The following is a 26,882-nucleotide window of genomic DNA, read 5'->3' on the forward strand; positions in this document are numbered from 1 at the left end:
TTCTAACAAATAGAAAAGTTGTAGCTTTGAGACGTGTAGCTTGAACCCAGGAATTCTGACACAGAGGTCTGTTTTATTTAGTATTGTTTTTAAGATTCTTTCATTCATTCATTTTACTAATGTACTCAAAAGTAAATTTACATTCAAGAATTCAGAAGCTTCTCTGAGCCTATGTGAAGTTTAGTTTGATTCAAAATGGTCTTACCTACAATGGAGAGAATCACAACCACAAAGTCAAAAATGTTCCATCCTACAGTGAAGTAGTAGTGTCTGAGGGAGATCAATTTCAGCACACATTCTCCAGTGAAAAGGATAATAAAAACCACATTTATCCAATATAAAACATCAGTCATGTATTTACTTTGTCCCTCTTTTTCTACCATCATGGTTACCATGTTGAGGCAGATAAGTACCATGATGGTTATATCAAAAACTTGATTTGTTACTAGGTCAAATATACATCCTTGGAATTTGTTCTGTAAAGAAATGAGAATTATATGGAATGTAGAGTACATTTTGCAAGTATCCATTAACCATTACATTAATAAAAAATATTTTAAAAAGGTATTACTTCAAAACTTGCATAAATTATCCTTGTCATAGGTTCTTGATTTCTAGAATATTATTGAATTAAATCTAACTCAGAGCAAATTAAAACTTTTGCTGTTGTTGTTGACTTTCAGTATATACCAGACCAGCCAGATTTTAGTTGGTTGTGTATACCAACATTTGCTTTTAAACTCATCTAGCCCAGTATGTTATATATCAATAGCCATAGTCACAGGTAATTTTTTACTAAGAAAACCTCAACTCTACTACCTGGAATATTTCAAGTTAATAAAATAACATGTCTCTAAATTTCTACTTTGTCATATTATTTTAACTAACGTGTTACATTGTCTTGCACTGATATAACTGCTTTGGTATCAGAGACCTATATTGTCCTATCTCTTTCATGTACAGAATATGTATTTCCATATCACCTTTCTTAATCTCACTGCTAGTATTATGCTTTCCAGGAAACACAGGCTTTTTCAAAGTCTTTTTAATAGTTGCACAGAAAAGTTTTAAGGAGTTCTACCAAGATCAAGTAGAGCAAGCAAAAAATTAAATACCAGGCCTTCAATTCCATAGATTGTGATTTAGTAGGTCTGGCTGAGATCTGGCAACGTGTCCATTTAAAAAGTGCTGAGTGGGCAGTCCGGGTGGCTCAGCGGTTTAGCACCGCCTTTGGCTCAGGGCCTGATCCTGGAGACCCGGGATCGAGTCCCATGTTGGGTTCCCTGCGTGGAGCCTGCTTCTCCCTCTGCCTATGTCTCTGTCTCTCTCTCTCTCTGTGTGTCTCTCATGAATAAATAAGTAAAATCTTAAAAAAAATTTAAAAAAAGAAAGTGCTGAGTGATCCTCATGTAACCAGCTGAGTACTAATTGGCTTTGTCTTCATTGATAACTCTTTGGCAAGGTGTGTTATGTTGAATATAAATTGAAATGCATATAATGCATTTAAACATTCCTCTCCTCCAGTTGTTAGAGGAATATAAACTATTCTTTGACTGCCAAGACTCACTATTTCCATCTGAGTCCAGTCTGGTCTTTGACCTCATAGTAGGAAAAAGTTTAGATTTATGATCAGTCCAACTGCTTCTCTTGCTTTTTGTCACAATTTCAAAAATCTTCATGTTAGTTTCATCCTTCTAATAGCAATTACTACATCATAAAATAGTCATTTAGATAAATAAATTTCCATTAAAAGTAAATTTTATTTGTATCCTCTACAGGCCATTGTACTTATAGTAAGCTGTGTAATTAATATAAAAGTAAAACCATATATAATTACTTTTTATTTTTATAGAAAAAAGTTTAAGAACTAGATGAATTAAAAATAATTTGAACATTTATACATTAAAGATGTACACATATACCATTAACCCTTTAACAACACAAGTTTGAACTGCATGGGTCCACTAATATGTAGACATTTTCTTTAGATAAATACAATATAGTACTATAAATGTATTTCTTTTTTATGATTCCTTAATAACATTTTCTTTTCTCTAGCTTACCTTATGTAAGAATATGCTATATAATACATACAACATAAAAACTATGTGTTTATCAACTTCAGTTTATTGGTAAGATTTCTGGTCAATAGTACTTTATTAGTAGTTAAGATTTTAGGGAGTCAAAAGTTGATATGCAGATTTTCAACTGTGTGGATGGTTGGTACCCCTAACCCCTGTGTTGTTTAAGGATTAACTGGTTTTGTTTTGTTGTTTTTTGTTTGTTTTACCCCTGGCCGAGGTATTGGCTTTTGTGGTTTCTTAGATCCAAGCTTTTTCATTGCATTATAATATTTCTTCTGTTCTTCTGTCATAAAGATATCTTGACCTCCAAGGTAAAGAAATAAAAAATAAACCTAGTTAAAACCAGAATATAAAAAAATAGTGAAAAGGATTAAAGGGGAAAGGAGAGAAAATGAGTGGGAAATACCAGAGAGGGAGACAGAACATGAGAGACTCCTACTCTGAGAAATGAACAAGGGGTAGTGGAAAGGGAGGTGGGCAGGGGGTTGGGGTGACTGGGTGATGGGTACCGAGGGGGGCACTTGTGACAGTATGAGCACTGGGTGTTATGCTATATATTGGCAAATTGAACTCCAATAAAGAGAAAAAAAACCAGAATCACTGTCTAGATCTTTTTTCAGATGACTAAGACAGGTTAAAAATGTTTTATATAGAAATAAGATGCATTTTATTATGTGCCGCATATCTATAAAATAAATGTCTTAAATAATTACTTAGATATAGGCCTGTCACTTTCCGTAATGTAATATGTATATATAATATGTATATATATAATATATAAAATACATATATATTTTATATATACATATTACATGATAACTATTGGCTCATTTTTCTTTTGGTGATGTAACCTGTGTTATTTTAAACTATGTGCTAAGACTTCATTTTATCTGCTACTTGTCTCATAAGGCATTTTATTGCTAGATAACAAATATATTAGGAAAGCTTATAAGAAATAAGAATACTGAAGATTTTTTTTATGATTTGGCTAATATTTGGGACTCTAATGAAAAACAGGGGCATAAACAATAGCAAAAATAGTTTTACATTCATTTGTATTCATTTACAAATGCCATATTCCTTTAGCACAGAAAAGGAATAAAACAGTAGTCCCCTCTTATCCATAGTATCCCTTTCCATGGTTTCTGTTACCCATGGTCAACTGTGGTCTGGAAGAGGTAATGCTACTTCTGGTATGCTGTCAGAAGGTCAAGAGTAGCCTAAGTGACACCAGAAGGCCTACATTATTCGCCTCACTTCATCTCATCATGTAGGCATTTTATCATCTCACATCATCACAAGAAGGGTGAGTACAGTACAGTAACATATTTTGAGAGAGATTATATTCATGTAATTTGTATTACAGTATACTATTCTATTTTATTACTAGTTACTGTTGTTAATCTCTTACTGTTCCACTGTTCCTAATTTATAAATTAAACTTTACTGTAGGGGTGTATGCAGGAGCAAAAACTTGTGTTTTTTTTTTTTTTTTTTTTTAAAGTTTGGTACTATCTGTGGTTTCAGGCATCCACTGGGGCTTTTGGAACATCCCCTGTAGATAAGGGGTACTGTACAATGAACATGTAACACATATATCTGTGTGTGTGTGTATTTCATGAAACTCTTAGCTACTTTTTTTATTCCAACAAGGAAATATCAACATAAATCTATGGGTGTCAACATTATACATAATAGCATTCTAGATATTGAGGAAATTACCAATGATCTAGGAACCTTGACCTGAAGGATTTCTTAATTGAGTAGACAACCTTTAAGTCTCAATAGTAAAAATAATGAATATCTAAATGAAGTTTTTTGATCTTTTCAATACTGTAAGAGTCTAAATCTCATAAAGGGTGCCTAGAAGATTTATCTGTTCTTTTAGGGTAAACTAATTTTCTTAAAATTATCTGTAATTTTTATATATTCACAGATTTTCTACATTGATCTGTAATGTTGACTTTTTAGTTGTAGGATAAATTAGTATCACCCATGTAATTAGGAATTTATTTTGCGGGAATTTATAGTTCTCAAATCCTTACCTAACTTGTAGGGTTCTGGAGTTAAGGATGATCTGGTATGGTTTCCCTTTAGTTTCCCTGGATTAGGAATACTCAGCTTCCTATTACATTGCTTTTTAATTTTTTAATTTAAAATACCTAATGGTAACCAGATTCCCCTTTATTTCTCAACGTGTCATAATTTACCTTTATTCTAGTTGATATACAGTATTTGACATTTATCTTACATATTGATGCTAGGCAGGGACAACCTTCAGGCCAATGTTAAAAAAACTACTCATTGGCAAGGGCTGATTACCACAGCATGTCAAGAACCTACCAGAAGAAGCTAGGAAAACACAGGGAAGAGAACCATGAAATTAGAAGTAAACATCAAAGTAGTAAATTTTAACTTCTCTTAATGATACCCTGGTTGCCAAAGTAACAAAAAGTGGGGTGAAACTAGGAGGAGATTATAAGATGCTCCAAAAGAGGAGCTTCTATTGTTTGGTTTGGTTTTACTGTAGCTTTGGAGACCTTGTGCAAAATGTATTCCTTTAAAAGCTAGATGGAAGACACTCTGTAAATCAGGGTGGTCTTTTTCAATGTTACACACTATGTATGTCAAGGGTGTATTACATAGTACTTAAGACTTCTGGTTTGTTCAGATCCTATCTCTGTTGTCCTTGGGCAACTTTCTTAATCTCTTTAAGGATAAATCATGTCATCATTACTAGAGTAGCTACGCCTAGAAGAGTTGGGAGGATCAATTGAGGTAATACATTCAAAACACTCAGCATAATGCTAGATACACATGCCCTCAATAATTGTTAATTGCTGTTACTGTCATTGTTATTAAGCTTCTTGATAAGATTATAGTTACTGAAAGGGGTTGCTTTACTTAGAATGTACCCAGGTCAATACTAGGTCTTTGTGTAAATATACTACATACTTTTCCCTTTTATAACTTGAACCTATTATAATTTGTGTTCAAATTTTCCAAAATATGTTTTCTGATGAATTAAACCCTAAATAACATGAACATATTAAATGAAAACATTACTTGTAAAAGTTATGGGTATTTGGAAAAAACTAGTAAAGTGGGATTGGTTAGTAGAAGAGGTATGGGTAGTTTGATAGAGCCTTGAGCTAAGACCAAAGTACTGAAGTTAAAAAACCTTAAGAGGCAGAATGCACTATGAAAAGAACATGGAATTTGAAGTCAAACAGACCTTTGGACCCTGGCTGCCCATGGTCCTGTTACTTGATTTGAAATAAGCTATTTATCCTTACTAGGCCAGTGTATACACTTTTGTATAAAGATGCCACTTTAATTAGCCTGTGCTATGGATTAGATGAATTCATATATATAAAGTGTCTAGCATAAGGGCTCTTACGCACTAGGTTAACTAAAGTGTTGGTCCTGCCTCTTAGTAGGGTAGAAAGAAACCTGCAGCCATTCAGAAAAGGCCAGTAAATCAAAGGTTCACTTAAATTGGAAATGAAATACTGGAAGGAAGGTAGGGGATGGTGGTAGTTGTCAGTGCTTCTAGATTAGTAACTTTTGCCTGAGAGTAATGGTAATGGTGTCAACCCATCCTATGTTTCTCCATCCTATGTTTTAAATATCTCAATAATATTTAAAAGCAAAGAGGTTAAAGCAATTAGGGCTGTGGCTGTCCTGTCCATGGTCACATGGCTTTATCTAGATACATGTCCAATTTATTCTATGCAGGGAATAGTGGGGAATCATATGTATATGCTTGCATATCATATATACACATATATAATGACTAAAGTTGAAAAGTACAATTAAATTGAAAATTAGAGTATACTTTGTAAAATTATTTTCAAGATTAATTATCAATTTTTAAAGATTCTCTGTCTAAAGACATGAATGTACGATAATGTTAGCTAAGTGTAACTCTCAGATACTAAATGTAAGAATGAAAGATGGAATTTTAAAACAACTTTGAAAAAAAACCCTGTATTTGAAAATGTAAGCATAAATAACATTTAACATTTACTAAATTTTCTTCCATTTGTGAATATCAATCATGTCCAATGATATTTCATTGTATGCACATCCATCTTTTCTGAGAGGCTAAGCCAATGTTTAAAATCACTCTCTGAATTTTACTCCTATCGTTGAAACATATCTTTTCATGTGAGTGGTGCTACAGCCATGGTAACTCAGTCAACTATGACAGGAAAATTGAGACTTCTTAGATGCTTTATTATCTTGCAAATCACAGATAATACTGTAGACTCTACTCCCTACCGTCTTTTCATTGAACATATCCCATATTCTCTATTGCTGCAAATGACTAATTTGAAGACTTAAATGTGGTTGAGGTGGCAATAATGCAGGGTCTGACCTAGTCTTTGGTCTCTCCAATCATTCCATATATCATTACTGGATTCATTTTTTAAATCAGAACTCAGTTTCCATAGTCTCTGGAAGACAGACCTCCAGTTGGATCTGTGATGAAGCTACTTCCTAGCTGTCAGGGCACATGCAAGTAACACAACCTCTCTGAGGGGAAGTGAGGTTACAACGTCTTTTAGATTTGTCGTAAAACCTAATTAAGATGACGTGTGGAGTACTTTACACAGAATCAGACACATCATCAAATCTTTTTTTTTTTTCCACATCATCAAATCCTAATGCCAATGTCCTGATTGTATGTGCTTCCTTGCTTAAAAAACTCAATGACACATCAGCTCCTACTGACAAATATCTAATATGGTTTTTTAGTTCTGCTTTCAAGCAAGACCTTGTCTTTTACTATTTCTTTTCTTAAAACTCCATCATTACCAGAGGGGAAGTAGGTGGGAGGACTGTTAAAAAGGGCATAAGGATTAAGGCAGGACTTGTGATATGCAGTGGGTGTTGGATGGACATGTTGAATCACTATATTGTACCCTCCTACTGATATTACACTGTATGTTAATTAATTTCAATTTAAATAAAAACTTAAAACAAAATCCCAAAACTCCAAGTCCAAATTCCTTTCAAACTGGATGGAAGGCTATTCCTCCAGGATTGTTGTCTCTTCTGTCAGCCCTATGCATGTGCTCACACATTTTTCTATCCTTCCCTATGGATTATTTATTTTTCTCTCAGTTGCTACATACCTTCTTGTTCATCTTCCAAGGCCTACCAATTGTCACATAAATCATACAACTTTCTATAGCTGTTTTTTCTATTCACATCTATTTTTTCCTCTGTCCACTTATTTTTGGTTGTCATTGTTTTTTATTAATTTTTCTTATTACCCTTATCACTATTCCATATTATAGTATTTGGGGAGACAGCAATAGTAGAGGACTTAAAAAATAAATGAGGTATATGGGGTCAACTACTGATTTTTAAAATTATCACTTATTACATGCAGGATCTTGGGTAAATCACTGAACCTCTCTGTGGCTACCCACATTTATAAGACAAAGTCTATAATAATTGTCATTGTAGATGTAATTAAATTTAGGTGAGGTCATACTAGAGTAGGGTGGACCCTTAATCCAATATGACCAGTGTCCTTATAAGGAAAAGGAAAGAGACAGAGGAGAACACCATGCGACCATAGAGGCAGAGACTGAAGATATGCTGTGGTGAGCCAAGTAACACTTGAACTACAAGAAGCTAGAAGATGCAAGGAAGGATTCTCCCCTAGAGACTCTAAAGAGAGCATGGCCCTGCCACTACTTTGATTTTGGACTTAAAGCCTCCATAACTGAGAAAGAATAAATGTCTGTTGTGTGAAGCCATCAGTTTGCGTACTTGGTTACAGGAGCTCTAAGAAATTAATTCAGTTGATGTGAAGGGTAACGAAACAGAAATCTCAGGAGAGTATCTCACTTGCACCATTTAACAAATCTTAATTTCCATTACATGTATCCTTTCTTCTGCTATAATATAGGTCCTTGAGCTCAGGAACCGCATCCTGTGTTGTCCATCAAGGGCCAGCCCAATACATAACCATACAGAATAGTGGCTCAGAGAATGAATGAAATGTGTTTTGAATAAATAGTGCATCATTTTTTCTTCATTAATAATTATTAGTCCTTTATAGGGAACACTGAAAAAACTGAATACTGTTATATTACTTAAAAATAGTCATGACTTAGGAGACAATTATTTTCTATGCAGAGATGAATGAGATTAGGCATATCTGTACTGTATTCTGGCCAATTATTTGAAAAATAAATGAAGTTCTAGTGAAGCTAATTACTAACTGATATAAGATTAAATTTCACATTATGTTTTTAGAAAAATAATTGTTCATATTTTTCAGTGCAGTAAAAAAAGACGTAAGATACTTATCTTCTTTTTCTGTTGGTTGAAATTATCTATGATGACACCAATGAATAAGTTCAAAGTGAAGAATGACCCAAAGATGATAAAGATGACAAAATAAATATACATGTAGAGATTGTATTCATATATGGGCTGCTTGTCTACCTATAAAATTAACAAAGATTAGCAGTATGTTGACAATAACATTAATCATTTTCTTTTTCACATGGGACAACAAGTTAATCCAAACAGTGCTATCTCCTAGGTGAACTTGGCTTCTCAGAAGTCACAGCATGTTAAGGATCAGCATAAATATTCTTAAACATTTATTCAACATTAAGTAAATATTTATTACATGCTACTTTGTACATGAATATAATCTTCAAATGATTAAAAAAGGACTTAACCATATGTACTACTTGTTCTCAGACTGGAGGTAAATGACCTAATGTATGTTTTTTATTTCCAGAACAAAAAAACTGTGATAGAAGTGATAACCATATTTATAGAAATTCTGTTGATTATTTTTCTTCATTTGATGACAGAAATGTCTTCAGTGGATTTAACCTTCTCAGCATGGAATTCATTTCACGTAAACCCTTCCACAGCATTTTAAATATAAAAACAATAGAAACTGAATTAAATTTTTAAAATCCATGAATAACATTTGTTACTCAATTTTTATCTCAATAAACATATTTATTGAGTGCTTATTATTGCCAGCTCTACTTACACTTTTTTTTTTTTTGATCTTCAGAACAATACCATGAGGTGGATATTGAATTTTTTTTTCAATGAACAGGCTGAGAGAGGCAAAGTAATTTGTCCAAAGTCAGTTGCAGAGCTCATATGATATGACAGAGATAGAATTTGAGCAAGCTCTGTCTCCAAATGCTGCGGGCATAATTGCTAGTCTACTATTAGGTGGGAGTTCATTTTGTGTGTACATGCCAAAGTTTCCTTGGGGTTACTGTTTGAAAATGGCTGAACCAAACTTAAAATTGTAAGTTTAGTGTAATATTGATCAATAATTACACTGGGTGTTTATACTATATGTTATATGTTGGCAAATCGAACTTCAATAAAAAAATATATAGGAAAACAATACTTACATTAACAGAATCAACAGCTGCATACATAATATCCATCCATCCCTTAAATGTTGCCTATAAATATAACAATAAAATCTGGATGTGAAGCTGATATTCTAAAATAGCCATACATGAGTTTAGTTCATTTATTGTTACATCTATTAAGTGACATCAAATCACTGAATTTTACTGTACTTCAAAATATCAATATAATATAAAGACGCTATATCAAGAACAAAAAGGACATAGTCCCAGTCACATTCTAAATCTTAGTTCTAGTTAATTATTTCCAAGTTTTTATAATTCCTGTAAGTATTGTACATGAACCTTAATTTTTCCAGAGGCAGAGAGAATTTTATGAATAAGGTAGGAAACATTTTTCCTCCATTTCTTAAGGATCCTCTGTGATAGTGGGAAGTTCTTCCCATTTCCATGTAGTGTAAAACTGGCAGTCCAAAAACTATTTTTGGATCAATATTCAGATGGTGCAATGGTGAGGAGCCAAATAGCACCAGAAGTCAATTATGAATTAATGACTCTCAAATGCAACAGTACATGCTTCTTAACTCATATTTTATAGGCAAATAATCTAAGAAAGACCCAGTCTCCTTTTTAAAGTCATAAAGTACATTATCTTTAATTTTTAGGTAATAGATTATTTAAAGAATGCCTTCTATCCCTCATCTAGTGTCTACTAAAATAATGAGCAATCATGACAAGGCTCACTTACAACTTGAAGCAGAGACAGGTAACCAAGTCCAACGTTATCAAAGTTCACCTTCAGATTCTTCCATCGTACATTCTGACTAACATTCATCAGTGCAAAACAGTCGGAATGATTTTGAACTAGATTTGTTGGAAAACGTGACCCATCTGTAGTATTAACACACTCATAGAACTTCCCAGCAAACAAATTTACTCCCATAATGCTAAATATTAGCCAGAATATAAGACACACCAGGAGAACATTCATGATGGATGGAATTGCACCTATAAGTGCATTCACAACCACCTAGAATTCAAAAGGAAGAAAAGGAAGATTAGGATTAGTAAAAATGTTAAATGGTCAACATTAATGAAGCACAATGCAGAATCAAATTAGAAAAGCCACCCTTACACGTTTAAGACATCAAATCACCAACCAACATGTATTAATTGAATGTCTATGCTCAAGTAGTATGCCAAACGAGACAAAGTGAGATAGGAGCCCTAAGAACAACAAGTTTACTAAAATAGATGATACACACACATTGAAACTATTAGCAGCAATGCAAAACAAAGTGATTAAAATGATACCACAGCTTAAATAAATAAAAAATAAAAATAATAAACCAAAAACCTGATATATGTAAGGTGAAGTCGTAAATCTGCATACTCTAGGAAAAAAAAAAAGAAATTCCTAAATATAACAAATAAAATGTACATTTAAAGGTTCCTAGAATGACCAGTGCTAAAATTCTTTCAGATAGAGAAACTATTGTGTATGTAAGCAGGAGTTGAGGTTAGGAGTCTTTTATTATATGAACCCTTTTATTTAATTGGTTTGGTTAGGTGTGTGATACATGAATTCAATTAAGACTCTGGGACTCTTTCTCCATCTGCTTAAAGAGAGGCACCTTTTCAAATTTATTATTCTAAGTTTAAATATGCTTTATACATATAAATCCTTGGCTAAATATAGATAATGCTTGCCTTGGTTAAAATAAAAATAGTTTATCTTTAATATTTCCTTTATTTCTGCTTTTCAGCATTTCCACTGCTATTAAGCACCAGTGCCTCGTGCCACTCCAGTGTTCCTGCAGGAAGACTACTGTAGCGTTTATCATTCTCCAGATTTTCCTAATTACTTCCTCTTTCAAAACCTGTCTTTTTATACTTCATCTGTAGCCTAAATTTGAATCCAAATGTTAAAGACTAATTTTTTAAGTAAGAGCACTGTGAACCCTCTTTCTTCCAAATGGTGAAACATTAAGATCTCTGACTTACTTTTAATATTGTTTAGAGCAGGAATTAGCAAACGCTTTCTTAAGTATTTTTAGGCTTTGAGTGTTATGTGGTCTCTGTTGAAACTATTCAATTCTGTCACTATGGTAATAAATTATAAACAAATGGACATGGCTGAGAGGCAGTAAAACTTCCTTTACGAAACAGGCAACCAGCCTGTGGGTATTAGTTCGTTGACCTCTGGGCTAGAACAATAGTTATCACCCAGAGGTCCATGAGCCTGTTGAGGTTCCATGTGGGCATGAAATTATATGAAAAACATATGGCTGTACTTTTTAAATGAAGAGATTATCCATATTTTTATGAGATTCTTATAGTGTACATGACACTAAAAGGATTAGGAAAAACAAGAGTAGACAGTAAAGTTCAAAGTGGCCAAATCTTGCGCAGGCCTATGCTTTCATTCTCACTTCCTGCTGACCTCCCTCCCCACTGTGCTTATCATGGCACATTCATCTTCTAGTCATCGCTCAGACATGCCTTGCACACTCAACCCTGTGCTTTCCCATCAGGTTGCATCTCTGCCTGGGATGCCTGTGTGCTTGAGATTTGGGCCCACTCGTTCAGTTATGGCTCCAATGTCAACTCCTTGTGAGGCCTTTGACTTTTCCAAGTGGCCACTCCAACCACCATGTTTCTGTAGTACTGTGTGCTTACTAATTTATAGCTGATGTCATAGAATAACTCCTGTTCCCCTGTGTCTCCATGATTTTTGTCCCTACTCAGTGTTGGGGAACTGAGTCTCTTCACCATGTACTCTTTCTGTAGCATAATAGCTGACACATAGCTGATGTTTAAAATGTTTGCTGAGGGGATCCCTTGGTGGCTCAGTGGTTTAGCGCCTGCCTTGGCCCAGGGCATGATCCTGGAGTCCCGGGATCGAGTCCCACGTCGGGCTCCCGGTGCATGGAGCCTGCTTCTCCCTCCTCCCGTGTCTCTGCCTCTCTCTCTCTCTCTCTCTCTCTCTATGTCTATCATAAATAAATAAAATAAATAAATAAATATTTAAAAAATGTTTGCTGAAAGAATGTGAGCAATGGTGGGTCTCTGAGGGAGATAGGTACATATTGGTCTGATGGGAAGTACTTTGGGAAAGTCAATAAGCTTAAGAGCCTCAAGACTCAAAGGAAGCTAACTACAAAATGCCTCAAATAATTATTTCATTTATTCTTCAGAATCATCCTGCAGTGTTAAAGAACATACCCTTTTTTTTTGTATGGTTAATAAATGCCTAAGAGACATATCTGGTCCTTCAAATATATTAAGACATTCTCCTGCATCCAGTTCAGCTCTATAATAGATAAAGAGGAAAGAGAGTAAAATAATGAGCTTGCTTAATCACTGAGGGAAGTAGTTTGGTAGGGGAAAGTATATTCTTCATTCATGAAAATGCAGTATACTGTCTGTTTGAGTCCAGAAATCAATCTTAAGCTCTAGAGAAATTGTAACATTCTACAAATGCTCAAAAACTGAAGTTAATGTCAATGGATTCCAATGCCATTGTAATTTTTCAATTCTCATGTGATAAAAAGAATTGACTTATTCTTATGATTTTTTTTGTATAATCATAATCTCTCATATACCTGGAAGCCATTGTACACTGGATGCATTAAGCAGTAGACATGACATTCATAGCAGAGATAACACCGAAGACCTGCTAGACTAAAAGACCTCTGATATTCAGATTTCTGAGCCCCATCCCAGAGTTTATGATCCAGTATGTCTGGAGCTGGGCCTGGGCATCTGCATTTCTAATAAGTTCTCAGATGACGTTGATGGCCGGTCTGCGGATCACATGTGGAGGAGCAGTGAGATAAGTGAGATAAACTAATATACATGTTGAGTTTTTCAGGGACTACAGGTAGAGAAGCAGTCAGATAAATAAGTAAAAAACAATATAATAAGAATTTTGTATGTCTGAACATAGAGGGAAGATGCCTACTTATGCTCGGTGGTGAAGAGACAAAGCAAATTTAAATTAAGGCTTAATGGCTTGGGTAGATAACTGTCTGCTATATTGATAAGTTAGGGTTGAGACAGGGCAGGGAGAAGCACTTCAGCCAAGAGAACAGCAGAAGCAGGAAAAAACAAGTATAAAGCTGGTGAGAGGAAAATTTGAGAAGAGCAGCTATAAATGAGGGTATTGACTAATTAGAGAAAACAAGGTCATTGTCCTCCATGTATTTTATGAAGTTGCTGGTTTAATACAGTTCTTTTTTTTTTCTTTTCTTAGATTTTATTTATTTACTCATGAGAGACACAGAGAGAAAGGCAGAGACACAGGCAAAAGGAGAAGCAAGCTCCATGCAGGAAGCATGATGTGGGACTCGGTCCCTGGACTCCAGGATCATGCCTTGGATCCAAGGCAGGCGCTTAACCACTGAGCCACCCGGGCATCTGAGGGTGCCCTTTTAATACAGTTCTTAAAGCTAAGTTGCTACAGGTCATTATTTGTCTCACCTTGTTTGTCTCTACAAAATAATCTCTTTTTTTGGCACCATGCAGCCTAGTACAAATTATGTAAATTCTCAGAGCTTTAGTTTTGTCAAATGTAATCTGGAGGTAATTCTACTTTCATTGAAACATTTGTTTTAAGAATGAAATTTAAGGTGGTGGCTGATGTCACTTCACTGTTTTTTCTTACGAGTCCTACCCAGCATAGCTCTTGAAAGAATATTTTATGAGCACTGGATACAGGCTAGTCCCTGATAACTTGTATATGGGAGATGGTATCAGAATGAATAGTGTCCCATTCACTTAAATTTCCTAGCATAGAGATGATTTTCTTTTTTTTTTTTTAGAGAAGATTTTCATTTAAAAAAGGAAAAGTCATTTATTTGAATTACTGCCTAACAATATTACATGAAGGAGGCATTATTGTATTTTACTCTGTTAAACAATATGCAGTAAATACTATGTATATACATATGTACATACACATATATAAATAGCCCATCTATAAGTAGATATGTAGACATATATACATATAAACAGCCCATAATTTCTACAGACTTACTTTTTTCATATTTTATATTCCATTAAGAAAATAAAGATATTAGAAAGTTTAGCATTTTCTTACCCTCATTCCTTCAAACCTAGATAAAGCTCTTAGAGGTCTTAAAGCTCTAAGTGTCCGAAGGGATTTAATGGGGCCAAGGTCTGAGTAGCCAAGAGTGTTTGCAACTAAGGTAACCAAAGAAACCTACAAAAAAATAAAATGTTCATTAATCATTCCAATGAAATAATAAACCATAAAGACGAAAAGTCAATTTCAAAGATCACTAAGTGCAGATAAGCAAGAATCATATTTTATATATCAAATTGTCGATTCATAGCCTAAAAATAGATAAGATGAATGCTCTTGTAAGGACATAGCTTTAAAGGAAGGCTAAAAAAATTAAAAACAATAGTAGAAGGAAAGTAGGTTATTTCTTCTGTCAATAAAAATCACACATGCTTTTCACACTCTTTGTGGTCAATGATTATGTTCTTGCTTATTAAATCTGAATTGACGCTTGATATATTTAATTAGATATGCTATATATTTAATGTGAGCAACTTATACATTTATGCTTTACATTTAATTAGAACAACAATCAAAATTTCAATTATAATAAAACCTAGGGCATAACAAAATGTGTGATTCTGAAGCTAAGTCATGAGTGTGGCATTAACTCAACCAAATCTTTTTTTTTTTTTTAATTTATTTATTTATGATAGTCACAGAGAGAGAGAGAGAGAGAGAGGCAGAGACACAGGCAGAGGGAGAAGCAGGCTCCATGCACCGGGAGCCCGATGTGGGATTCGATCCCGGGTCTCCAGGATCGCGCCCTGGGCCAAAGGCAGGCGCCAAACCGTGCGCCACCCAGGGATCCCCAACTCAACCAAATCTTAGTCCTACTATAAACCTTATTCAAAAACATTTTGAAGATTCATGATTCTGAGATGGAGCTAATTCCCCACAAGATAGTTCTGCCTTGTAATTTCTCAGAACTGGCACCAAAGGATTTACATAGTAATAGTGGGAGAAAAATCTCAATTGTATTGATGAGAATTTAAGAGTAAGTGATCTCACTGGCTTTACAATCAACATAGACATACAGAACTTCATCACATTAGACCTGCCACAATGACCATAACCAGTATCCAACAGAAAGTTGTGTTCTCATCATAAACTATCTTAGAGGAAGGAACATGGATAGAAATAAAATCAATAAACATTTTGGTAAAAGAGCAATAAGCTCCTCAATGACCTTACATCTGGATCTGTAATGCATTCAGTCTCTGAGTAAGGTCCATTTAAAATATTCATTTGTTTTTACACTGTGTGTAGCAGGAAACAATGTCTAAGAACAATGTCTGGAATGCAGCGCTTCATTATGAATTAAGTACTGATGAAAAGATTGAAATTTTCCATGGGATGGGAACACCTGGGAGTCAACCTCCTTATATTTAACTATTGACAGAGTAAAAAATTTATTATGTTACAAAAGCATTTACCTTACTCCTTATTTTTCTAGCTAGTAATGAGGTAACATATATAAAAGTAAATTGAAAAACAATTCATATGGAATCACTAATATAAGGTATCAAAAATCAGAGTTCTTACAGAGAAGGTCCAAAAGAACATAGGAGGTGTAATGTATAGCTATATCAGGAAAAAAATTGTTTTTGCATATCACCAATATAGAAAACAAAAATGTTATTGTTTGCAATGTTTTATATATTGATCTGTTAAAAAAGAGTTTACTGAGCTTCGGATGACAGTTGAGAAACTGAACTTTTGAGTAGATATGATGAGTTTTGGGTTAATTTTGCAGATGTGGCTATGTATAGTTATGCTTACTCGCAATTTTGATATCTATGAATGATGCTATCTTTATCTTTTCTGAAAATTTGATGCAAATTCTCAGTTAAATGTTGAAGCACTTGTTAAGACTATAAAAAAAATTTCATACTGCCCTCTAATTCTAGACATCAGATGTAAAAAATATCTCTCAGAACTGTAACTGATTCTAAGTTGTTCCTTCCTTAGCCACAAAGACTAGAATTTGGAAAATCTGGGAGAATTAACAGAAGATGGAAAAACATAAATCATTCTAAGAAAAATTAGATTGGGAAACTGAGGTCATGAATTAATTTAGAAAGCCTTTTAAAATAATATAAAATATAATAAGGTCACTATTATATGTGATATTAAATTATATCAAGATATAAAATAAAATATACTAAATAATAATAAATCGATAAATTGGATGTTACACCATTTCTATTTGCAGTGCCTTACTCTTGCAGCTGTTTTAGGATTTCTTTCCTATTTCAACAAGACTCCTTAAAAATATTTGCTTTGTTAAAAATAATGCATATACTGAAGCATTCTTATATATTTTCCATCATTCAAGTTTTGAATAGTTCTCTGAATTTATTACTTGAAATTGCCAGTGCCTATTTCTCTGCTTCACTGCCACTCTAGAGATGAAAGGTAAATTGGATGTTTCAGGGGGGATAGGATTGTGACTCATTCTGGTTTTCCCTCTCACTGAGACAGAAATCAATATTTTGAAATTCCATGCCTCCCAAACTCCTAAACCCAGAGTTATTTAGCTTTAGCACTATACTTTTACATAACTTTCAGCTAACATATGAGACTTGAATATTCCTTATCCTCTTTTATTTTCTAATTTTATATTGTAAAAAAATCAATGTTTTATTTTTTTAAGATTTTATTTATTTATTCATGAGAAAGAGAGAGAGAAGCAGAGACATAGGCAGAGAATGAAGCAGGCTTCCCGCGGGGAGCTTGATGTGGGACTCGATCCCAGGACCCCAGGATCATGACCTGAGCTGAAGGCAGATGCTCAACGACTGAGCCACCCAGGTGCCCCAATGTTTTATCTTCTTAATCTGGGCCTCTGCCCTTTTCATTCCCACCCTTCACCACCAAGGTTTTCACTTTGTTCTTCCCAACAGGAATGATATTCAAATCACACATATATATACATGTATATAAAATCAAATTTTCTCTGATTGCAGAAAACATACGCATAAGTAACTTATAAATGTTAGAATGGTACAGAAAATAATCCATAGTCACTGCCAAATTTCCCTTTTAATATTCCTTACAGATATATTTCTATTAGCTACATTAATATTTCAAAAAAAACCATGAAGCTATAGTCTGAAAGTACAAAAAGCTAACCAAAATTAAAATATGATAACAAACATTACTAAATGTTCTTCAGAACACTTATTTATAAGAATAAACCCAACTTACATCAACAATTAAGAAATCCAGCCAACACCAGGCATTGGTGAAATACGTTTTATAACCATAAGCTACCCATTTTAGAAGCATTTCCAGAATGAAAATATACGTGAATATCTTGTCAGCATACTCCAGGATAATCTTAATGGTCTTTTTCTTTTCAATATATATATCTTCAAAAGCCTGTGAAAATAGTATTCAAATTTCAACTCACGTCCAACTTAAGGCTTATGATTCATAACAAAGACTGGAAATAAAATTCTGATGGAGAATTTTACACTGAAAGATACATACTATTATGGGCTAGCTGACTTTATTCTGGTTTACAGTACTATGTAACACTTCATCCTAGACTTCTCACTAGTATGTGCCACTGGTCACCAGAGGTTAAGAGAAAGGGTGCAAAGAATAAAATTATTTATAATCTTCTAAAGGAATACTCATCTTTGATACAGTGATTTCTACTTCCTCTGACTCCCCTTTACCTCTCATCAAATTGGATGAATCTTAATAATTTAAAACATGATTCCCAGATTGGTCCATCATATTTATCTTTCTCACCCTGCACTCTCCTTCACACCCACCAGTAGGATTTGGAGATCTCCTTCAGTTTTTACATGCTTGTGCATTCCCAGTGCCTCACACTGTGTCAAGAACACAGCAGAAGGCAAGGGAAGGTTTGCTGAAAGGACAAGTGCAGTAGCTCATCGGGCTGTAGAACACAGAGGATGGCTTCTTTCTTTGAATTCTGCACAGTATTTTATCATTCATTGAGAGCTTTACCTCTTCAAATCACCATTACATTCATTTGATGAATGTGGCACTTTCTGACACTCTTCTGGAACTTTCAGTTTTGAAAGTGAAAACTTTCAGTAAGTAATAGAGGATATTCTGTGGTCATAGCCATTAGTCCCTTGAGAAGTAATTAGAACAGATTTAATGAATTGAGATCACCTCAGACACTGAAAATACTGCTGACCTAAACAGGTCTGAAGCAGTAGAATTTTCTCTTTCAAGGTGAAACAATATCCACTTTGTTGAAGAACATGAAAGCAAAAGGAGTTGTATCCTTAATGGTACATTACATTACCTATCCAAAGCCATTGGAATTCTTCTTATTCCAAGTTCTTCTATCTACTTTTAAAATGATCCTTCACACTTATTACATACTGTTGGTATCAATATTGAAGCATGCAGAGAAGTTGGGGCACAGAATGAGCAGACTTACTAAGATGGTAAAAGAAGGTTCTAGCAGCTGACTGAGGTTTTGAATGTCAGTGCCACTGAAGTGCAAAGGAAAACTTCCAGCCCTCAGGATTTTCTGGCCTCCCTTCTGCAAGTTGTGGAAGAGTCTGGCAGCTTCCCAGACAGACAGTATGGCAACACTTTAGTATTAGAATGCAAAGGTAACAAAGGGACTCGATCACAAAGAACAAAGAGTTCCTGGAACTGGGGTGCAGAGCTGGACCAGTAACTAATAAGTCTTGAGGCTGAAAACCAGATACCCTGCCTGAGTACATCTTATTTTGACTGGTTCTAGAGCTGGAAACCAGATTCAGCCTGCAGGGCTCCTGGCTAACCTCCAGGACTAGTTTCGTGGATATGGGAGCAAGGATGCAAGGGCAACATTAATGTGTAGTGCAGGTTTTACTGTTACTCATTTCAGTAACCGCTCATTTGTTTCTACATGGCGTGTACTCTCCTTTCTGAGGAGCCAGAAATCAGTGAAAAGATACGGTGGTTGTGACTTCAGACCTCAGTTAAGTTATAGGTTTGTCATTTACTAACTTTGGGACATTAAACAACTTTTAAAATTTAATTTAATTTAATTTTTATTTTATTTATTTTATTTTTTTAAACAACTTTTTAAACTCTCTGCCCAATTTCCTCATTGGTAAAATAAGCAAAACAATAATAACTTCACAGGATTGTTTATAAAGATTAAGCAAAAATAACCTATGCAAGGATCTTAAAAATAACTATGTACTAACTCAGCTGTTATTTTTTTGTTTATTTTATAGACAGGTACTTAAAAAATCTAGTTCAATTAGCAAACTCCCTGAGTAAAAAATAGCAGTTTCTTAAAATACCTTTCCCTTTTCTTCCTCATATGATTCATTCATTTGAATTTCAGGGTTGTGTGTGTGTGTGTTTTTTTTTATGATGTTATTTATTTACTTTAGAGAGAGAAAGAACACAGGAGTGAGCAGGGGGAGGGGCCAAGGGAGAGGGAGAGAGAATCTCAAGCAGGTCCCATGCTGAACGAGGAGCACAATGCACGGCTCCATCTCATGACCCTGAAATCAGGACCTCAGCTGAAATCATGAGTCAGATTCTTAACCAATTGCCTTACCCAGGCTAACCAAAGTTTGGAGAGTGCCTCTTCCCAAAAATGTCATCTTGCTTTTTAGATATTTTGAACAAGGGATTACTCTAAACTTTTTTTTTTAACTCTCCTTTCTAAAAGTCTCAGTTATGTGTATGGCTCAACACAGAATAAACTTCCTTAGTTATGATGGATACAAGATAATGTAGATATTGTTGAGATTCCTATTTGGATTCCACCAGATAAGAAGAAAAGCATTTTTCTTATTTATTTTCTGTTTCAAAAGAGGTCATCCACTGTAGGCCCTGAGCACCCCAACATATCCTTGTTGGGTATGCCAAGGACACAAGAACCTGACTGCTCTTTACTCAGGCTATTTCTTAGTGTTGCTTTAGCAACAAGCAACTATGAGGGATGAAACAGTGCCTCTGGGACAAAAAAGCAAGGCTGCTTACTGCTTGCTATAAAAAGACAGGGTTCCTTGGGGTACTTGAGTGGCTCAGTCAGACTCTTGATTTCAGCTCATGTTAAGATCTCAGGGTTGTGAGATGGAGTCCCGCACTGGGCTCCATGCCCAGCTTAAGATTCTCTCTCTCTCTTTCCCCCTCTCCTCTTCCCCTTCTCTTAAAAAAAAAAGAAAAAAAAAAAGGACAGGGTTCTCTAAATTTAGTGCTCTTTAGCTGTGATGCTAATGCATTTATGTGTACCATTTATCCCCATGCCATGCCCCCATGAGACCTGGGGACTAAGGGGAGCAACCCAAACATGCTGAAGTTCATGTTGCTTCCAATGTCATGAGGAATAAAATCCTTTGTCTCTGACTTGGAAGTCTCATATTCCACTAGCATCTGTGAAATAGCAAGAGGTTAGCTTCTTTAAGTAAAGTAAAATCCAATCCCAGGTCCATGAAGACTATCTGTGAGGCAATTTACAAAGTTCTTGAGTATTCTTTTTTTAGTATAATGGAATTTCCAGTGGTATCTCTAGCTGGAACTGGGCTTCTAAGGGTTCATCTCTATTTGTGTCAGTGGGAAAGAAAAGTGAGTAAGAAAAGGCTCAGGGAACTTGTAACTCTCCCAGATGCTTATCAACTTCCATAGAAAGTGCTTGGTATATGCACATAAGAAGTGTGTCTCATTCTCACCCCCAAATTATGGTTTGTTTTGCAAGATGCTTCATAAGCTGACACTGCCTATCTTTGTCACAGTACCTGTGGCTACCACTCTCCTCCCTGTATTTGCTTTTCCTCCAATGTCATGTTCTACAACTTGACAACTTTTAATTTCCTGAACACATCATGATATTTAATGCTGCCTTATATACACTTGTTTCCCTCAGCCAGCCCACCATGTATGGCTGGAAAATTCTATTCATCTTTCTAGATCTTGCAAAAAAAAAAAATCAGCTACTTTCCTGAAAGTGCAAGCAGACAATTGTTCATCTCTTGCTAAAGATCTTTATCAATTATATTCTTCACTTACTAACACATCCCAGTTCTATAATCACTTGTGCCTCTCTCTACAGAGGTCTCTGAACTCATTGAGAAAAGTACCTGGATCTTAACCACCTTTGCACTCAAGGCAGCAAGAATAATGCCTGGCCTAGAGTAGTGCTTAGTAAATATTTACTGAACTAAACTAAAAGTTTGTCCCAGTACTAATCATAGGGATTCATTTTTAGGTAAAACAACTTTCATGATATTTTTATCCTCCAACTCATTTATTAAAAATACTGAGGGACTCAAATGATTGCTTTAGGTGTCATATAACTTACCAGAGCACCACTGCTGAGCAGGATCATGAGAACAATAAAGCTTTCAAACCAACTGTGTTCAACTATTCTGTAGCAGGTTTTCCTGATGTTCCACCAGATTTTTCCTTTCCCTGATTCTATGTCAACTTGGCAGCATGGGAACCTCCGCACACAACCTGAGAAGAGAGATATGCATATAAAATCTTGATATTCAGAATAAATAAAATGCTTATGCAAAGCTTTCCCTGTGAATAATTTCTAACACTGCTGCTTTGAATAGATTCAACTTGAATACATTCAACTAAAAATAACGTCAATTATTTCTAACTTAAAATATATTCTGTACTTTCTTGATTTCTCATCAATCTCTTCCAAAGTGTTTAAAGCACTTATTATTTTTTTTCATTATTGCAGTCCAAACACTGTGTGGATACATGACAAACATGGAATGAATGAATATGAAACTCAAAGCTGAGAACAAAATGCTTTTCCGGACCTTCTCTGCTAATTTTCCTTGATGTGGATTTCATCTACAATTTTCTGATCCTTCTACTCTATTAAAAAAAAAGTTCCTCACAAAGCTTCATTCTAGATAATATGAAGAAAATTAGTAGGAGTTTCTAAAATTTTTAAAAAGTAGATTTTGATTAGAAGCAGATAAAACTGTTTCAAGTACTCTATATTAAAAACAACTCTACATTTGGAACTTTAAGTGCAAAATATGCTGCAAGATGAGTTGAAGATCATTTTATTTAAAATCTTAGGCTTATTTATTAATTTCTCCATTTATTATTTTTTAATCTTTTATATACTTAGCTATGTACATAGTTTTCTCTAATCTGGGAACTTATTTTTTTGTTTTGGCTAGGCAGATAGATATAGAAATAAATGACTAACTGGATAAGGCAACTAAAATCACAAATATAAAGGTGTAATATTGATAGCACAGAAAACCTCACCCCACTCGTTTGTTAAGAGACCAGAAGAGGCTTTGTGAAGATCTGACATCTGAATTGAGTCAAAATACTAGCCAAAAAGAGTATGGGTGGAATTCCAGGCCAAGAGGGAGCAAAATGTGTTATGCATAGGAATTATAAGCAGTTCAGAATTGTGATGAAAGCCAAGTGTGGGGCAGCCCCAGTGGCGCAGCGGTTTAGCGCCGCCTGCAGCCCGGGGTGTGATCCTGGAGACCCGGGATCGAGTCCCACATCAGGCTCCCTGCATAGTGCCTGCTTCTCCCTCTGCCTGTGTCTCTGCCTCTCTCTCTCTAGCTGTGTCTCTATGAATAAATAAATAAAATCTTTAAAAAAAAAAAAAAAAAAAAGAAAGCCAAGTGTGGAGGCATGGGTGAGAAATGAGGTTAGAGAAGTTGGTCAGATTATGGAAAGGATTTTCTTCCACATGAAGGAGTTTGGTCTATATTCTATAAACGTTGGGGAGTAAGTGAAGGGTTGTAAGCAGAGAATGATATAGGCACATTAAACCTAAATTTATGTCTCCAACAGTTGAATGGAGGATAAGTGGAAGAGGAGAAAAAAAGGAGGGGAAGATGCAAAAAAACATTTAGGGTTCTTGTTCAGTAGCCTTAATAAGGCTGGATAGGTCATGGCAACTCTAGTTAGGAATTAGAGCAGTAATAGATTCAAGACATGTTTGGCAGGTAAAATCAGCAGGATTTAGTTATGCAGCATAAGAGAATAGGAGGAACTCAGAACAGATGGATGAATGTCAGCAATGAAATGAAGAACACAGGTGCAGGGCTACTTGGCAGGTAATGAGTTTGAGATGCTGGTAGGACTTCCAAATACAAATGTCCTGTAGTTATTTGGAGGTCTGAATCTGAAGCTCAGGGGAAAGTCTGGGCTAGAAAAGGAGAATTTTTGAGGTCATACATATAAAAATCTATTTAGGGCCAAGAAAAGGCCATATCTAGAGCATTCTAAAACAGTAATATTAAGGAACAGAATGCAATGACATGCTGGAGCCAGCTCACATAAGTTTTGATAACTCATTGTTAAACTGGCAGGCATTTTTGCAAGCCTGTTGTTAAATGCAGCAATTATCAAAAGTTAAATTATATGAACTTAAAATTATAACTTACTTTTGAAAAGACTAAATCTTAAAAACATATCCCTTTCAAATCATTTTGCTATTATCTATACTCGAGTACATTTCTGTCTTCTATTTGAGTCAAGGGAAATTTGTCATACTATAAAAATAAAATGACAATTTGAGAGTACAAAATGCTATTGAACTAGTGGCATCTCTTCATTTGGTAGCATCTCCACATTTGGCGAACTCACATCAGTAGTTTGAAATAAGCCATGGTGGGGATCTTTACACTACAAAAGTCATCAAATGCTATAAACCAGGGTTTGCTGATTTTCTAGAGTAAACTTAACAAGTAATACAGGAAATGTTAATAAAATATATAAAACAGTAAAGGTGTTGGGCAGCCCTGGTGGCACAGCGGTTTAGTGCCGCCTTCGGCCGGGGGTGTGATCCTGGAGACCCAGGATCGAGTCCCACGTCGGGCTCCCTGTGGGGAGCCTGCTTCTCCCTCTGCCTGTGTCTCTGCCTCTCTCTCTGTGTATCTCTCATGAATAAATAAATAAATCTTTAAAAAAAGACAGTAAAGGTGTCATATTTATAGCCATGACACTGGGAATAGCACTAAAAATTGAGGAAATATTCTTTCCTTATTCAAATTCTATTATCTAAGATTTGCAAACATCATTGATGAATGAGTGAAGTTCTGACATACAGTTTCTTTGTCTCACTGTTAGCTTACTGATTAACATAAATGAAATAACCAACCAACCTTCAGGTTAAAACTATACTTGTTCATCAACTGTAATCGTTGGTTATCTACAAATCCAAAACTTTGGTAGAATTTAACAACAGCATTCTATGAGAACCAATGAGCTATAGGGCATGTACAATAAGGAATGTTGCTTATGTTATTTGTAAATCATGTGCTACACATCCTTTATATCAGTAGATTTAAAATAAACTGATAAATGTATGCATACTTTCTTTTTTTTTGGAGAATTATTTGTTAAACATTCACCTGAATACCACTAGGACAGATGGAATTAGAGAAAACCCTGAAGGAGAAGGAGACAGAGCAGAAGTGGGAGAGACATGTAAGGGGCTGCAGCAAAAAAGTCAGGGAGTAATAAGTTTCATAAAGAGCTGATGAACAGAACCATAACCAAGAAAGACCCAAAAAGATAATGACTGAGATTTCAAAAATTAAAGTTGATTTTAAAAAACAACCACACTTATTTTGAAGAAAAGGAAGAATTGAAAAAGGAGGAACTACAATTAATTGATCTTTAAAAAATTTTTCCTTTCAGAACCATTGTGTACTGTTGGTGGTAATGTAAATTGGCGCAGCCCTTGTAGAAAACAGTATAGAGGTTCCTCAAAAAGTTAAAAATAAATGCCATATGATCCAGTAATTCCACTACTGGGTACTTACTAAAGAAAACAAAAATACTAATTTGAAAAGATACATGCACCCCTATCTTTATTTCATCATTATTTATAATATCTAAGTCCATCAATAGACGAATGGATAAAGAATATATATATATATTACATATATATATATATACACACACACACACACACAGACCATGAGTTCCCACTCAATCATAAAAAAGAATGAGATCTTCCCATTTGTGACAATAAGGATAGAACAGAATTTATCTGCCTCAAGTATAATTAGCAGAGGAGAAAAGTTCCCTTTAAGATTTTACTATCTGAGATTTATTTGTGTCACTTAAAATTGAAGAGAAATATTATTCAAAAGATTGAGGCAAGAAAACAGATAATATATTCTAATTAGAAAAGTAAACTTTTTATCTGAGATGAAGGTTGATAAATATTGCCCTCAGGATTTATCACACCTCAGAGAGTTTCTCACCCTTATTTGGAGGCAGGAGTGTTCGACTGCCTGTCTGGCTTTTATGCAAAGGCATATCCTAAGAGATTTCCAACCTAGCTGGTTAGCAATGTTATCATACATTCTTTTTTAAAAGGACTGTTAATTAAATGTAAACATAACAGAGAATCTCTCAAACATTTTAATGGGTCCCCTTGGGTAAATGCTATTTCTTTTGGGTGGTTTCATTAATTTGTTCTCGTGATACATTTCATAAAGTCTATACTGGGTTTCATCATGTTAAGCCAGTGCTCCCCCCACCACCGCCCCAAACAAAAAAAACTAACTTCCATCGACCTCTTCCAAGAAAGATTACCTATTAATAAAAATATAATAGTATAATCATATAATGTAAAAATTGATTAGGAAAATGGGGTTTTTTAACACTTCTTAAAACTTTCTAAATTCTCTAAAGTATTTCATCCATATTTTCTTTAAAAAAAGGATAAAAGTACGAGTGAGTTGTTATTGTGTTCTTAAAGTTAGAATTAGTTATTAGTTATTTTATAGGAAGTTGAATTCAGAACATTTTGGGAGCAAGTTGAGTTGGTTCCTTCTACCAAATTAACAGAAAATACATTATTTTATGGAAAAGAGGGTATCCTTCTCTTTTTTAAAATTTTATTTATTTATTCATGAGAGACACACAGAGAGAGGCAGAGACACAGGCAGAAGAAGGAGAAGCAGATTCCCCACAGGGACCCTGATGCGGGACTCAATCCCAGGACCCTGGGATCATGACCTGAGCCAAAGACAGACACTTAACCACTGAGCGACACAGGTACTCCTGGAAAAGAGTATCCTCCTCATATCCTAATCCTGATTTTGTAATATACTAACTGTATAATCCGAAAAGAGTATAATGTAAAACCAAGCAGAATCAAAAAGTCCTGTCATGTCAGGTTGCCGTCACATGCAGAAGTAAGGCTAGTGAAGAACAGTGGCAGATCTAGAGGAGGAGCCTGGAATCTTGGATTATGAAGCTAGTGGAACAGAACTAAGGAAAGGCCTGGCATAAAGGGAGGAGAAAAAGATGAAGAGGAATATGATGAAAAGTAGTAAAGCAACTGTATATATTTTAGGTATATAAATTGATAATTTGATATTA

At 34.9% G+C, this 26,882-nt stretch overlaps 1 protein-coding gene and 1 long non-coding RNA gene across 5 annotated transcripts in view; one reads left to right on the top strand and one right to left on the bottom strand.

Annotated features, from left to right (window-relative positions):
• Positions 1 to 22,331, top strand: part of LOC119867819 — a 70,782-nt gene extending 48,451 nt beyond the window's left edge. Inside the window, exon 3 of the long non-coding RNA XR_005384653.1 lies at positions 22,240 to 22,331. This is a non-coding gene — a long non-coding RNA (uncharacterized LOC119867819). The remainder of the gene's footprint in view (positions 1 to 22,239) is intronic.
• The window catches only part of SCN9A (sodium voltage-gated channel alpha subunit 9), a 159,829-nt gene that overhangs the window by 6,989 nt on the left and 125,958 nt on the right, over positions 1 to 26,882 (bottom strand). For all 4 annotated transcript variants that reach the window (XM_038584714.1, XM_038584713.1, XM_038584716.1 and 1 more), the window contains 8 exons: positions 21,847 to 22,001; positions 17,757 to 17,930; positions 14,562 to 14,684; positions 10,209 to 10,490; positions 9,500 to 9,553; positions 8,415 to 8,552; positions 2,291 to 2,395; positions 206 to 476 (listed from right to left, as the gene is read on the bottom strand). In XM_038584714.1, coding sequence (XP_038440642.1) covers positions 206 to 476; positions 2,291 to 2,395; positions 8,415 to 8,552; positions 9,500 to 9,553; positions 10,209 to 10,490; positions 14,562 to 14,684; positions 17,757 to 17,930; positions 21,847 to 22,001 — 1,302 coding nt within the window. The remainder of the gene's footprint in view (positions 1 to 205; positions 477 to 2,290; positions 2,396 to 8,414; positions 8,553 to 9,499; positions 9,554 to 10,208; positions 10,491 to 14,561; positions 14,685 to 17,756; positions 17,931 to 21,846; positions 22,002 to 26,882) is intronic.

The sequence above is a fragment of the Canis lupus genome, chromosome 36, assembly GCF_011100685.1.
Source record: "Canis lupus familiaris isolate Mischka breed German Shepherd chromosome 36, alternate assembly UU_Cfam_GSD_1.0, whole genome shotgun sequence".
NCBI classification, from domain to species: Eukaryota; Metazoa; Chordata; class Mammalia; order Carnivora; family Canidae; genus Canis; species Canis lupus.